Here is a 13,788-nt window from a genome sequence, read left to right on the forward strand (position 1 = left end):
TAAACAACAAAAATTCAATGAAACTGTAAATTCAGATTTTGTCTTTGATACGGACATCTAAAAGTTGAGTTAAACATTTACTCGTTTTAAATCACAGAGGAATAGATTACATATACTCTAGAAGTGGTCCTTAGGGTCACTGAAATGTCACATTCCAATAAAAACATTTAGCAGCAAACTTGAGGGACAGCTTTAAATCTGGGCTAATCTGAACGAACTCATGGATGTAGAAAGAAAACAGGACATTCAATTTATAAGACAGTTTGCTTTTAAACTATTAAGACGAAAAAATGGCTAGAAGTTTATTATAGTATTTTAGCTGGTCATTTGTTCTTTGGAAATCAAATTTTCATTTAGTCATAAGTCACTTTAAAAACTCTTGTAATTCAAATTTGTATTACACTTAGCACTTACGGACTTATTTGTAAGCAATAACAATATAAAAATTTACTTTCTGTAGTTTAATGCTGAAGGAATTTAGTTAGAACTGAATGAACACTTTGCCAAATGAAATCTGGGTTGGAAATATTATTGTCATAATATTAAAGGAACATTACCAATGCCTCCACCAGCATGAGGAGGAGCTCCAAAGCGGAAGGAATCAATATATGCCTTAATTTTCTCCAAATCTATGAAAATAAAAAACAAAACCCAAAACAAACATAATTCATCTTATTTAGCTTTAAAAATGTATAAAAGCAATTATTGTAAAATGACAAATAAAACAAATGACTTTCTGAGGAGTCTTTTACAGGGTTTAAAATGTTATTTTCAGAATATACATTACTCTCCTAAATATATTTAAGTTGTTTACCAATTCCATGATGTAAGGCTCTCTCTGTTAGCAGCTGAGGATCATGTATTCTTTGAGCTCCTGACAGTATTTCTTCTCCTCTCATGAACATGTCATAAGAGTTGGACTGTTTCTGCAGGAGAAACGAACCAAAACATCACTTTTCAGGTAGCTATCATTCTATTTCCACTACACATATAGGAAAAAAAATTTCTGTTGCATGAAGAGCAAGTTCATTTTTTCCTACAATTAATGATGTACCTGGCTCCAACGAACATCATTGGTTTCTCTAAAACAGGATTAAATTAGTGAGGGTTGAATAATAACTTCCTTGCCTCCATCAGAAAGATTTTATGCTCCCGTTCTCCCACAACTTCCAAAATCAAATCAGAGCACCATACCTAACTTGTAAGTAGTGCTAACTCTTACTTCACTTTATCAACAGAAATATTTTTAAGTGGGTCACTTTTGGAACTTCAAGTCATCAATTTTTTTTTTTTTAATTTTAAGGGAAGCAAATTAAATATCAATTTACCATAGCTCAACCTATTCCCTATCAGGTTTTAACTTACTTTCCCTGTCTTTCAATAAACCAGTCATTCTCAAAGTGTCACTTTTAGATCAGCAGCTTCAGAATTACCAGGAAACTTGTTAGAAATGCAAATTATCAAGCCCTACCCAAACCAACTAATCAGAAAATCTGGTGATGAGGACCAGAAATCTGTGTTTTAAAAGCCCTCTAAGGGCCCTGGCTGGTGTGGCTCAGTGGATTAAGTGCTTTGTCGGTTTGATTCCCAGTCTGAAGCACAAGCCTGGGTTGCAGGCCAGGTCCCCAGTAGCGGGTGTGCAAGAAGCATCCACACACTGATGTTTCTCTCCCTCTACTTCTCCCTCCCTTCCCCTCTCTAAAAATAAATAAATAAAATCTTTAAAAAAGGCTTCCAAGGGATTTTGATGCGCAATGAAGTTTGGGGAGTACTACAATGGAAAAAATAGTAAAAGGCCACAAGACACTATTTAGATTAACTCCCAGAACAGAATGTGATTTCTTAATTCAAGGTCAATAACAATATTTTGCTAATGTTGGAGGAGGGATCACAGATGGTGGAGGAGTAAGTAGAAGCTGCACAAACCTCCTCCCAGGACCAAACTGGATTTTGCTAATATATGCAAATCTAGTAATACTACAAATTTATATGTTGTTTCTTCCTTATAAATCCTTAAAAAATGAAACAAAAGTGATTTTTAATGTAGCTTTTGGGGACTAATTTGCTAGAATATTTAGATTTCACTTTGACCACAGCTGACAGAAACTAGTAGTAATACATACAGTAACATGAGCATTGAAACTGCAAATTACTAATGAAACCCATTATTCCCATTGTACAATTTGACACAGTGACAATAAAGTTTTCTTTCTTCCCAAAACAGGTTATTTAAAATCAAATTACTCACAGAATTTCTTGGGTCAGGCATGGTATAGAAAGGTCTTACAGCCAATGGATATTTATCAAGAATATAAAAATCTGTATCATACTATAAAAAGAATAAATATGATTAAAAGATTTATTAAAAATCTAATAAAAGTAAAAAGAAGGCTAACATTTTGGTAATTAACTGTCTTTTTTTTAATACATAAGTTTTGTTCTTCAAAATGACTGTAACTGCACTGTATAAACAACAAGTATTCTTTCGTTCAAGTAGTATCTGTAGCCTAGTATGGCCATGTTAGAAATTCTTCCAATACTTAATTTTTATGAGCTTCTGACTATTCCAGTCAAAGTGTAAATGTTCATTTTTCTTTTTGGGGGGGACATGTAATCTCCCTCCAATTTCTCCCCCTCCAAAAATTATGCTGCAGTGAGCTTCTTTGATTTCCATGTTTTCCTTTGCTTTTCTAGCTCATTTAGTCCTTCAGATGCATTTTATTAGGTGTCTGTTAAATTACCCAAATATCTTTGGATTGCATAAAGAGTAACAAAAATTTTAAATCTGTAAATTATTTTGGGAAAACCTGACCCCTTTATAATATTCGTCTTAAAAAACCTTGATTATCTTCCAAATAATTAAAATTTTAGTTTAGATATCTAAAAGAAATTTGGTAGTTTTCTTCAAATGAACACTACAATGGAAATAAATAACAATTAATATGAAATTATGACAATTTTGTTGGAATAGTTACTATGTGACCTAGATAAAATGAAAAAGAAACCAGTAACATTTCAACTGGTTTGATGTTAAACATTTTTGTGAGAACTGGAGTATGGAGGGAATGTCAGCAAAGCCAACAAACTAAAATTGGCTCTGCTGAAATAGCATTTTAAAGTTATAAACTCAAAACTGCACAGTTTCAGAAATAGTTCCCCAGTCAGTTTAACAATTTAGAGTGCAACCAGCAGGTGTGCTCAAGGACTGTTTTTATTTCACCACACAATTCCCTTAATTTCTTTTAACACCACACTAAGTTTAGCTTTTATCTTCTTTGGAGTTCTTGAAAATGAGATAGGAAAGAAGCTTTCACACAGAAAGGAAATTCATTCTCCCTCATCTTGTGGTCCCTTCTAACTCATCTGACAATCTGACATAGATACTACTTTTAGAGGTACCTCAGTAGACAACTCAGTACAAAAATGGAATACTAAATTAATCAAACTGAATAAAACCCGTTGGAATAATTTTCATTTTTCCAAGATTAAGACATTTTTTTTGTCCCTTTTGGTTTTTATTTATTCTGGAATCATACTATTCTAGGAAAATTAGTCCCTTATGCAACTATTCTTTAGTACAGGATACGTTTCAGATTTAGAAAAAGAAATCCAGCATGTACAAGAGTCCTACCTTTTCCTTTACCAAACGACCCAACAGTTTTTCATTTGGCGTACTGAAAGGAAAGAAAAACAAAAAAACCTCAAGAATAACAACATGAAATCAGGTGTTTGATTAGCCCTTGAAGTGTTAATAAGGCACCTCTTCTATACAAAGTTCTTAAAGGATAAAAAATTCAGCCAAAATACAGTTGTCTATCCTGATCCTTTTTAAAAAGGCAAGTACTACTGGGAACTACTTATAAGTGCACCCAGTACAATGACTTCGCATTTAGTAGGTGCTGCTCAGTAATATTTAAATAAAACCATAAACAATTTAACAATTCACTGATTCAGAAATAACACAGATGGAATAATTTCCTTCAATAACATATAATAAAAGTTTACTTTACCAACAGGCTATAGTAACAGGCTATTCTTGCTATTAAATGGTACCACTTTGAAATGGTCTCTCCTTTTTGTTCCTCTTATCAAAGGCTAATAAAGCAAAAAATCATAATTTCTGAGTTTAAAAAATATAGTGTTTATATAAACCAGTTAAATTTCTGTAGCCAAGAGGTTGTTACATTAGCATCTACTCTACTTAAGCACAATTTCCAAAATACTATGAAAATAATGACTAATGTAAAGTAATTATAGAATGTATGGTTTGCCTTAAGATGTCACTTAGCAATGTATGGGATGCTTTAAACCATTCGTATAGATTATTTGTTAAACAAAAACAAAGGGTTTTGAGTGATACGTTTTTTAAAAAGCCCTAAAAGATAATCATCCCTTTCCCTCTTATATCTGTGCTGTGTTGTGATGCCTTAAATATTTTAACTTAAGGACCTCTGAATAAAACATAATTAGATAGTAATTTCATATCTTCATTACACTACATAATGTTTCAAAATTATAAACTGTATGATCTGAATTTACATAATATAATACTGTATGTCAAATAAAGAACAGTGATTTTTATAAACTTTTGGAGCTCTTCACAGCTTTATGCACTAATCCTGTGTGGGGATGGATTTAGACTGCTGTCTACCCTAACAACCATTGATAAGAAAGACAGGTAACATATTAAATGATAAAAATCTATATTCTTTAAAGCATTATAGACTTGGGGGGGTGGCACAAAAATAATGTTTATTGAAGTGCAGGCAAACCACATTAAATCACTATTTCAGAACACACATTTAACAAAAACAGCATTCTTCTATATACTCAAAAGTTAATAAAACTGAAGTTATCAGCTGGGTAAAAAAAGGAAAATTATCATTCATTAATAGATTCATTCTTGCATATCTTAAACCTAGCCACTAAAATTTAAAACATCACAAAGACAAACCTCAGATCTTCTTCGTCTCCCATTTCAATTCCAGCTTCCCTAAGCATAGCCAATGCTTCACAATACTCTAGTCTTAAAGTTGGCTCCAAAAATTTGAATGGCTCACATGGGAATTGTTTATTCACCGTCTGAATTTCAGTTTGAAACCTATTTGAATAATGATTTAGAGTTAATGAAAATTTGTGAGATAAATATTTTCTTTCCCCACAAGAGGTCACTGTGGCTCTGGTTGGTGTGGCTCAGTGAACTGAGTAAGAGCCTGTGAAGGCCTGTGAACCGAAAGGCGATTCCCTGTCAGGGGACGTGCATGGGTTGTGGGCCAGGTCCCCAACAGGGGACATGCAAGAGGTAACTTGATCAGTGTCTCTCTCTCGTATGTTTCTCTCCCTCCTTTCCCCTCCCTTCCCCTTGATCTAAAAATAAATAAAATCTTAAAAAAAAATTCCCTCTCCCCCAAAAAAGAGGTCACTGTGGCAATATGTTTAAAAAAAAATTTTTTTTACTAATATTGGTGAAATAATAAACATATAGCTTTTACTCTTCCACACATTTGATACACACTGTTTTTCTTTTAACAAAGAACATTTTAAACATTTCACAGGAGTCACTATGTGCAATGATGAAGAAAGGACAACCTGGGAAGTTCAGGGGCAGAAGCTCACACTTGGCTAAGTACGTGTCCAACGGAACCACTCAGTCAGCCCCACAGACCCTCCTAGCTATCCAGAGAGTCTATGGCCAGTTGGCAAGGACCCAAGAGCCTACTGTACATACTATTATTTCTATCCATTCCACTGATAACAATTTTAGAATACAGGGGTAACTCAAAAGGAAATGCTTTTAGAGCAAAGCTCTTTGTGTAAAATCAGCTCCAGTGCAGAAATTGCCTTGTGGACTTTCAGGCGCTTCTATAGTAGCAACAGCTAAGAAAAAAACCTGGTATGTATTGAGCACGTTTTTTGTCACATAAAATCACCTTTGAATCAGTGTATATGTATCGAGAAAGTGTTACCAAGAAGTTATTTAAGTTAAAGAAAGAAACTTAACCACTTAAAATATTTAATTTTAAATTTAGTGGTTAATAACCCCTCAGACTTATGTTGTTTGTCACCGTGGTGGCATTGAAGGATTAAAGCTTTATAACTCATATCAGCTAACACTCTTAGAAACATAAAATACCTATTTCATGAGGCATTAAAAAATCTGACTTTTTCATCTTTCAAAAACACTTGTTACTTTGAAGGAAGACCAAATTAATGAATACCTGTCTTCCCCCGTGCCCATTACAGTGTAAGTTTGTTCAGGAGAGTGCTAACTACACCCCTCCCCTCATTTTAATAATCACTATAGCATAGTGTCTACTCTGTAAACAGCAGGCATAATACAAATGTTTACTGCGTTGAATTGATGCTGTGGAGGATAACACTTTATTACAATTACAAAGTATATTTTTGCTTAAGTACTTACGGATGAAATGACAGCTGGAATTTGCATCAAAATAAAACAAAACTGGCCATAAGTTGACAATGGCTGAAATTGGGTGATGAATACATGGGGTTCATAAGGCTAACCTCCCTACTTTTTGTGTTTTGAAATTTTCCATAATTAATAAAACTGAAAAAAGTATGTTTACATGAAAACATACTTTGAAAAGAGTAGAAATTAAAACACTATCACTTCCAGCCCTGGCTGGTGTAGCTCAGTGGATTAAGCACCAGTCTGTGAACCAAAAGGTCACCAGTTCGACTTCATTCAGGGCATATGCCTGGACTGCGGGCCAGGCCCCCCAGCTGGAGGTGTGCGAGAGGCAACCCATCAATGTTTGTCTTCACCCACTGATGTCTCAGCCTTTCTCTTTCCCTTCCTCTCTCTCTGAAAATGAATAAATAACATCTTAAAAGAAACAAACAAATGAACAATCACTTCCTGATTGGTTTTAAAGACTTTCATGGGAGCAATGAAGCTTAGCCATTGATTTATTCAAATCCTGAGGTAAAAAGAGTTGAGAAGACCCCAAAAGTTGATTTTTAAATTGCTTTGCTTTTGATATTAACTCCCATCATATTCATTAATGGTAATACAAAAATAAGACTATCAATATCTTCAAATCCATTTGCATATTACTCTTCTACTAGAGAAAATTTTAATGAAAACCAAGAAAGGGACACAACACAAGCCAGGTAACCCAATTTACAACTGACACAGAAACTTAAAATTCCTAAATGACTTATAGAATACAGAAAGAAGGCTTTTATTTCTAAGTTGCTCCCTCAAGTCTACTAAAAAAGTCCAGTACCCGACTCATGATAGATCTGCTGTTACAAAAACCAAACTGGAAATTTCATATTCCAATGGAGAAAATATCAATACCTAAAATAAATGGGTTTCAGAAACTTTTTTGATTATAAATGTGAAAAGAAAACAAGATTATCTATTGTTGTAGTTTCAAAGAACATTTTATAAGAAAATATTAGTTGTTTCACAGATTATATCTGAATAAAGGTTGCTTAAAATATCCTGTACTGAAATGTTTCAGAGAACAAAGACTTCTTTTTAAAGGCTGTCTACAATTAACTGGTTATCAAGAATACAATGCAATGCAGAGTATGCCTGGAAAATACTGCTGCATATTCTACAGCATTTTTATAAGATCAATGATTAATTTCTGTGTTCTTGAAATTACTTATTAGCCTTGCAATAGAGTAAATAAAATTAAAATATTTTTGAACTCTTTTTAGATATCAGTAAGACATATCCAAATACATCAATAATTAATAGTTAAATCAGTGGTCTTCAAATAAAAATTTCAAATAGAGTCCTTTGTTAGTTATCAAAGCATTAGGTAAGTATATTATAGCCTACTTAATACTGTAGTACAGCTACCAGTATGGAGAAAGAAGAATAAGACTCTGTTTTTTAAAAAATTTTATTTTTATTTATTTTTTCAAATACATTTGTCTCTGCCTACCCCCCACCACTTTCCCTTGCCCCCTCTCTCCTTCCCTCCCTCAGCTCTTCCCCTTTGGTTTTGTCCATGAGTCCTTGCTATATGTTCCTTGACTTTCCCCTTCCCTTCCTTTTCCCCGCCTCCCCTCCCTCCTTCCCTCTTGTCTCTGCTGATTTCTAGAAAAAGACTCTCTTGATTCCACTTAACTTGTTTTGCATTTTCTTTTATTTTCTCTCTAAGACATCATCACAGCAAACAACTTTCAATGACCTTTTAAGGGAGAAACTACTTGCTAGTTTAGAGGGTATACCTAAAGTAAACATTTTACATACATAGTACAATTTTCTGAACATCAAGAATATGTCTAACAATTTTTTGTAAGTACTGTCAATTCACCAGGCCCAAATAAGTCAAAAGTCCCTTCAGTGTACTAGTTTCTAATCTTTAATGGGCACTCAATGTAAAAATAACTTGATCTAAGAAGTAACAACCATTGCTGACACAGGCTTAATTTACACAGGCAGATTCAGTAAAGATTAGAAACTAGTAGACTGAAGGAACTTTTCACCTCTGAGGTGTAAGTAATAGTATCCTTACTTATACTAGCTGAGGAAACTGAGGCACCAAGTTAAATAACTTGTACAAGACCCATATAGATAGGTAGCAGAGTTGGGATTTGATCATACACCTGGATCTGGCCAAATCCAAGCTCTTAATCACTAGTCCACACTATATGTTTCAAATAATAAACTGCTATAAAGGTAACATAGGCTCTATTTCTTGAGATATTCAGAATGTCAGTATAGAGGGAAATACAAATACAGTTAGGCTGTTCAGAATCTGGTAAACTTCCCCACCAAACTTGAGGTTAACTAGCTGAAGATACACTTGACTTGGATCCAGAAAAGTATTTTGAATGTGGATTTTTTTTTTTCACTAACTAGCAAGCATGTATATATACCCATATGTTCAGTAAAAAATTAGTTTACATGTTTTAATTCAAGAATTGCTTTATTTTGAAGAATCCAAACTGATCTGAAATTAAGTCCATTTAGGGATATAAAATATGTATGTATTTTACCTTTCTTGAAGTCCTTTGAATATTTGTACTAAGGTGTCAGCAATTTCTTCCACAACTTCATGGTAATGGTAATTAAAAGCCATCTCAATGTCCAGACCAACAAATTCAGTTAGATGTCTGTGAGTATTAGAGTCTTCAGCTCTGAACACTGTAACATTAATAAAAGAAATGTATAGTAAACAATGTTTTAAATTTTGGAGAAATTGGGATTTAAATACAAAATTCTATTTACTAGTACTTAAATGGTACTATTTTCATTATCATTATAAGGTTGGAAAAACCTTTGGTAAGACATCCATTTCAGCATTCTCCTGGATGGCCAGTCATTACAAACACCTACAGTCATGCAGTAAAAGCTGTAACAAATGTAAATTAAATGAGACTCACAAGAACCCAGAGGGAATGTGAGATCCTGACGTGCCTTCTCAATAATTAAAAATATTCACTACCGTGAGTTCTCAAATTTTATTAAAACTTAACTCAAGCTAAATGAAATCTGTACAAATGAAGTAACATTATACATATTTTAGCCATTACCTCAGTCCAACTCTTATTATCCTTTCATCCTCTCCAGCCTTCCTCTCTCTAACCCTATTCCATCTTTCACATTAATTTAATATTCCTAAAACACATCCTTGCTCACTAACTTACAATGGTTCCCAAGACTACTGTAATAAAACAGAATGACAAAAAGTCTAAAACCTTCATGCTCTCATAATTTAACCTACCTTGTACTTCCCATTTCTTTATAATACTAACTAGTCTTATTTTTATTTTCTCCCATGTACTTTACTCATCTTGCTTCTTCTGACTAGAATGCCATCTCCGTTGTCTTTGTCTCCTCCTGTGTTCTTAAAGCCCATTTCAGTTTGAATTTTCTTTCATGGTGACTAGCAAACTCCATCTTCTTCCTCTTTTTTATACTACCTGTACCAGATAATGACCATTAATCTGCTGACTGTATAGCACAATCAGATTGTTTGCTATGAAAATCAGCTGATTATTCCCTGTGGCTGTTATACGTATGCATTTCTTACTGTGTCTTGAGAGCAGGGACAACATTTGTTCCTTATCACTCAAAGCATGGTCTGAAAATCAGCAGGATTAGCAGTGCCTGGGAGCCTGTGAGCATGCAAAGTCTCAAGTCTCGCTCAGACCTACTGCATTTAAACAAGATTCCCAGGTGATTTGTGTGCATATTAACATTTGAGAAATGCTAGCTGAATCTTCTTTTATGTACAAGGTACCCAGTGCAAAGCTATATGTGCACCTAGTGTTCAAAAAATAATTGTTTAGTAGATTCAGAAAATTAAGACATTTATTGATCTTGCTAGTTTTTCTATTAGGCAATATTTATCTTAGGTTATCAAAAAACTTACATTTATAAAATAACTTGGTAAGTTTTAAAGAATGAAGTAGAGCTGGTCTTTTGTTTCTAATTAGCTTCATAAAAGAATTTGCTTCATGATTATATGTCTGCACTTTACTTTCAGCAAATATATCTTAAAAACCATGTTAAATATAATCAATTAAATCCAGACATTTGTTAGTAATTTCTAATGGGCTCTAACATATTATCAATACTAAGGACAGTACAAATAGTAATAGTAAAAAAGAACAGCTTTGGAGTAAAATTGATAGCAAAGTATGCAGAGGTAGATTTGTAAACTTACAACAGCAATAAGGGACTATTAAGGACAACAAAATATATTACTTGGAAGACTGCCAACTACTTGTTCTTCAGTATCGATGGAGAGTTGAAAGGACATTCCAAATGGGGGCTAATTCTATTCTAAGTATGCTTAAGTACAATAAATAATATACTTAGATATATTTCAGAAGGTGTATATTTTCAAAACATGCATTTTAAAGTGAGATATCCCCAAGATACAAGTTTTCTTCAGTATTCTTCTGTAGAAATTTTGTATATAATGCTATGATTCTATTCACATGAACGATGATCAACTGTTTCAAGAACTATTAAACATACTGTTTCTTTTTTTGGAAATGTCTACCCAAGCAACATTTTCCTTTTTACCTTGAAGTCTAGTGTTTATGTAGTCAGTATATAAAAGGACATAAGCTTTAAAAATGTCTATGTAAAATCTATTTCTAAGACCCTACCTACGGTACAATAAACAAATTTGAGAAAACCTTTACCAAAACCTTACCTGGTCCAATACAGAAAACCTTCTCAAAATCTGCACAAATACACATTTGCTTGTATAGCTGTGGGGACTGAGCCAGATATGCATTATTTTTAAAATATGACACAGTAAATACATTGGCTCCTCCTTCACTGGCAGCTGAAATATAAACATTTATGTTATTATAATCAGTTGTAAGTGTACCAATGCAAACTTCTAAGTAAAAACAGTTTATACTTTTGATGTACTTCACTTAAAAAAAAACCCTAGAAAATCAAAAATTGCAGAGGAACTACAATATATATATGTTTTATACCTGATTCTAAACAGTTTGTATTAGGAGAGATTTGCTTCTTTGGCTATACTTTCATTTTACTTATTTGGACATATATGCTCTCTCTGTGCATCAATTTTAAATCCATTAAAGCTTCTTCAATAATTTTTCTAATGATCAAGAATTCAATGTTCAAATTTTTATTTACATTAGTAACACTTTTAGTGTTATTTAAGCAACTCTAAAAAGGGTAAAATGATTAAGATAAGGTTCTCATATAAGAATGAGAATTCATGAGATTTTTCCCAACTCCAGTATTTAGTATTAATTTTACAGCCAGGTTTATACAAAACAAAATCACAATACCAGTTTAAAAGAAAACCATAATCAAAGTAGTTTCTGGTGCAACTTATATAACAACAATCTTCCTCATCATGTTATTGTTTCATTTTAATATCACTATCACATAATGATTCCTGAAATAAGGGGATACATTATTATTGATGTTAGTGAGAGATGTGATTGTTGCTATATAGCATAGTCTTTGAAACAAATAGTCTCACACCAATAAACCTTAAGAGATACTTGGGATTCTCAAATTATAAAAAAACAGAAAAGCTAATAGTAAGCAACTTGGGCGAAAGCAAATTCTTCTTAAAAATTAAGAGAAATATCTTAAAGCATACCTGAGATAATTTTAGGAGTTTGAATCTCCACAAAACCCTTGTTAATTAAAGTTTCTCGAAAAAGATGGCAGATACCAGACTGGAGACGAAAGACTGCCTGACTAGTTGATGTCTATAAGACAATAATAAAATCTAATTAAATCAATTTGACACATAAAGGAAATAAATCAATGATGCCTCCTGGGTGGTATAGGGCTTAGAAAAAACATAATGCCCCATCTACAGTGTAAGCCGATGCTGCCATGAGGGCCCAATACTGCCAGATTCATCCCTAACTTTTTAAGGAAAGCCATTTAGATCTATTGTGAAAACCCCCACTTTCCAATAGTGGCAATGAATTTAAAGAAAAAATGGTGGGGGCCAAAGAAAAATATTCTTTGTGCCAAATTCTAGAGGCATAACCAATAACTTGCATGAACAAATAGCATGGGCAAACACAGCATGATGTTTACCTGCTGTGGCCAAAATTATGAAAACCCTGAGGTTTTTAGTCAGTATCAAGAGGACTTTTGATTATTTCTAGCCTTTTCTATATACTACAAATTAACATAGGAAAGGTAAGAATAGACAAAAAGCAAATAATCAGGGGAAACAAGGGTGTACAATAAGGGCAGACCTGCATGATTGAAGAAATGTTAGAAAGAGCTTATAAAGTGACAAAGAATTTAAGCTTTTGGTGGAATGTGTTACAGAAAGGAGGAAGATGTAGTCACAACATTAAGAAAGAAAGATGACATTGGTTTCACTACAATGATGAAACCACTGAAATCTTTCACTTGCAACCAAGCCAGAAAGGGAAACAGAAGCCTATGAGGTAACTATATAAACCAAAGGGCCAACTACTTCATTATTATTAATTCTGTGCTCAGATCAAATTCAGAGGATTGAGGGATTAATTACTAATGTTTACCAGGTTGTTCTAAAATGTGCATATTATGTCTTTCACAATTTTGTGGTGATATTAATGGCTATTCTATTTTCACTTGCTTACTAACTTGTCTAAAACAAGTATCACCCATTTACTGGCTTCATGTTCCTTTGTCATTTTAAAACGATGCAACTCAATATCCTAAGAACTATTACTTGAGTGTCCTTGTTGCCTGCAATTCTTTTTAGGGGAAAGGTCAGTTGGAAAGGTAAACTGTTTCTTGTATTATCATAGTTACATATAAGCAAATGGCAATTAGTTCCATGAGCCTGAGATAAGTATGTTATCCCTGCCCTCCTTGATTTTTACATAATCATGTTACTTAATAAATAAATGAGGCATACCCTAAGATCAATGACTCTGTTGTCTAATCTTGTATCCTGGTTAACGGTAGCTCTTCCTTCCTAAAAATGAAACAAAACAGATTGTATTAATTTTTTTCACAATATAAAAAACACTTTTAGAATCCATGTTTATCTTTTTTATTTTTTTAATCCTCACCCAAAGAGATTTTTTCATTGCTTTGGGTGGGGGGAGAGGGAGAGAGAGAGAGAGACAGAGAGAGAGAGACAGACAGACATACAGACAGACAGGGTGAGTCACTGATATGAAAGAAAAACATCGACTAGTTGCCTTCTCATACGTGCCCCGACCAAGGATCGAACCTGCAACCTGGTTATGTGCCCTAACTGGGAATCAAACCCATGGCCTTTTGGTCTATAGGATGATGCTCCAACCAACTGAGTCACAGCAACCAAGGCAGCCAAGTTT

At 33.5% G+C, this 13,788-nt stretch overlaps 1 protein-coding gene across 1 annotated transcript in view; it reads right to left on the reverse strand.

The window, feature by feature from the left end:
• Positions 1-13,788, reverse strand: part of DARS1 (aspartyl-tRNA synthetase 1) — a 62,487-nt gene that overhangs the window by 2,161 nt on the left and 46,538 nt on the right. Inside the window, exons 7-15 of the mRNA XM_054562686.1 lie at positions 13,362-13,421; positions 12,090-12,201; positions 11,154-11,288; positions 8,983-9,130; positions 4,955-5,101; positions 3,632-3,674; positions 2,249-2,329; positions 815-926; positions 558-629 (exon numbers count right to left, since the gene is read on the reverse strand). Of these exons, the coding sequence (XP_054418661.1) occupies positions 558-629; positions 815-926; positions 2,249-2,329; positions 3,632-3,674; positions 4,955-5,101; positions 8,983-9,130; positions 11,154-11,288; positions 12,090-12,201; positions 13,362-13,421 (910 nt within the window). The remainder of the gene's footprint in view (positions 1-557; positions 630-814; positions 927-2,248; positions 2,330-3,631; positions 3,675-4,954; positions 5,102-8,982; positions 9,131-11,153; positions 11,289-12,089; positions 12,202-13,361; positions 13,422-13,788) is intronic.

Source organism: Pteronotus mesoamericanus, unplaced genomic scaffold, assembly GCF_021234165.1.
Source record: "Pteronotus mesoamericanus isolate MK-2021 breed Mesoamerican mustached bat unplaced genomic scaffold, CSHL_Meso_final scaffold_651, whole genome shotgun sequence".
Taxonomy (NCBI): domain Eukaryota; kingdom Metazoa; phylum Chordata; class Mammalia; order Chiroptera; family Mormoopidae; genus Pteronotus; species Pteronotus mesoamericanus.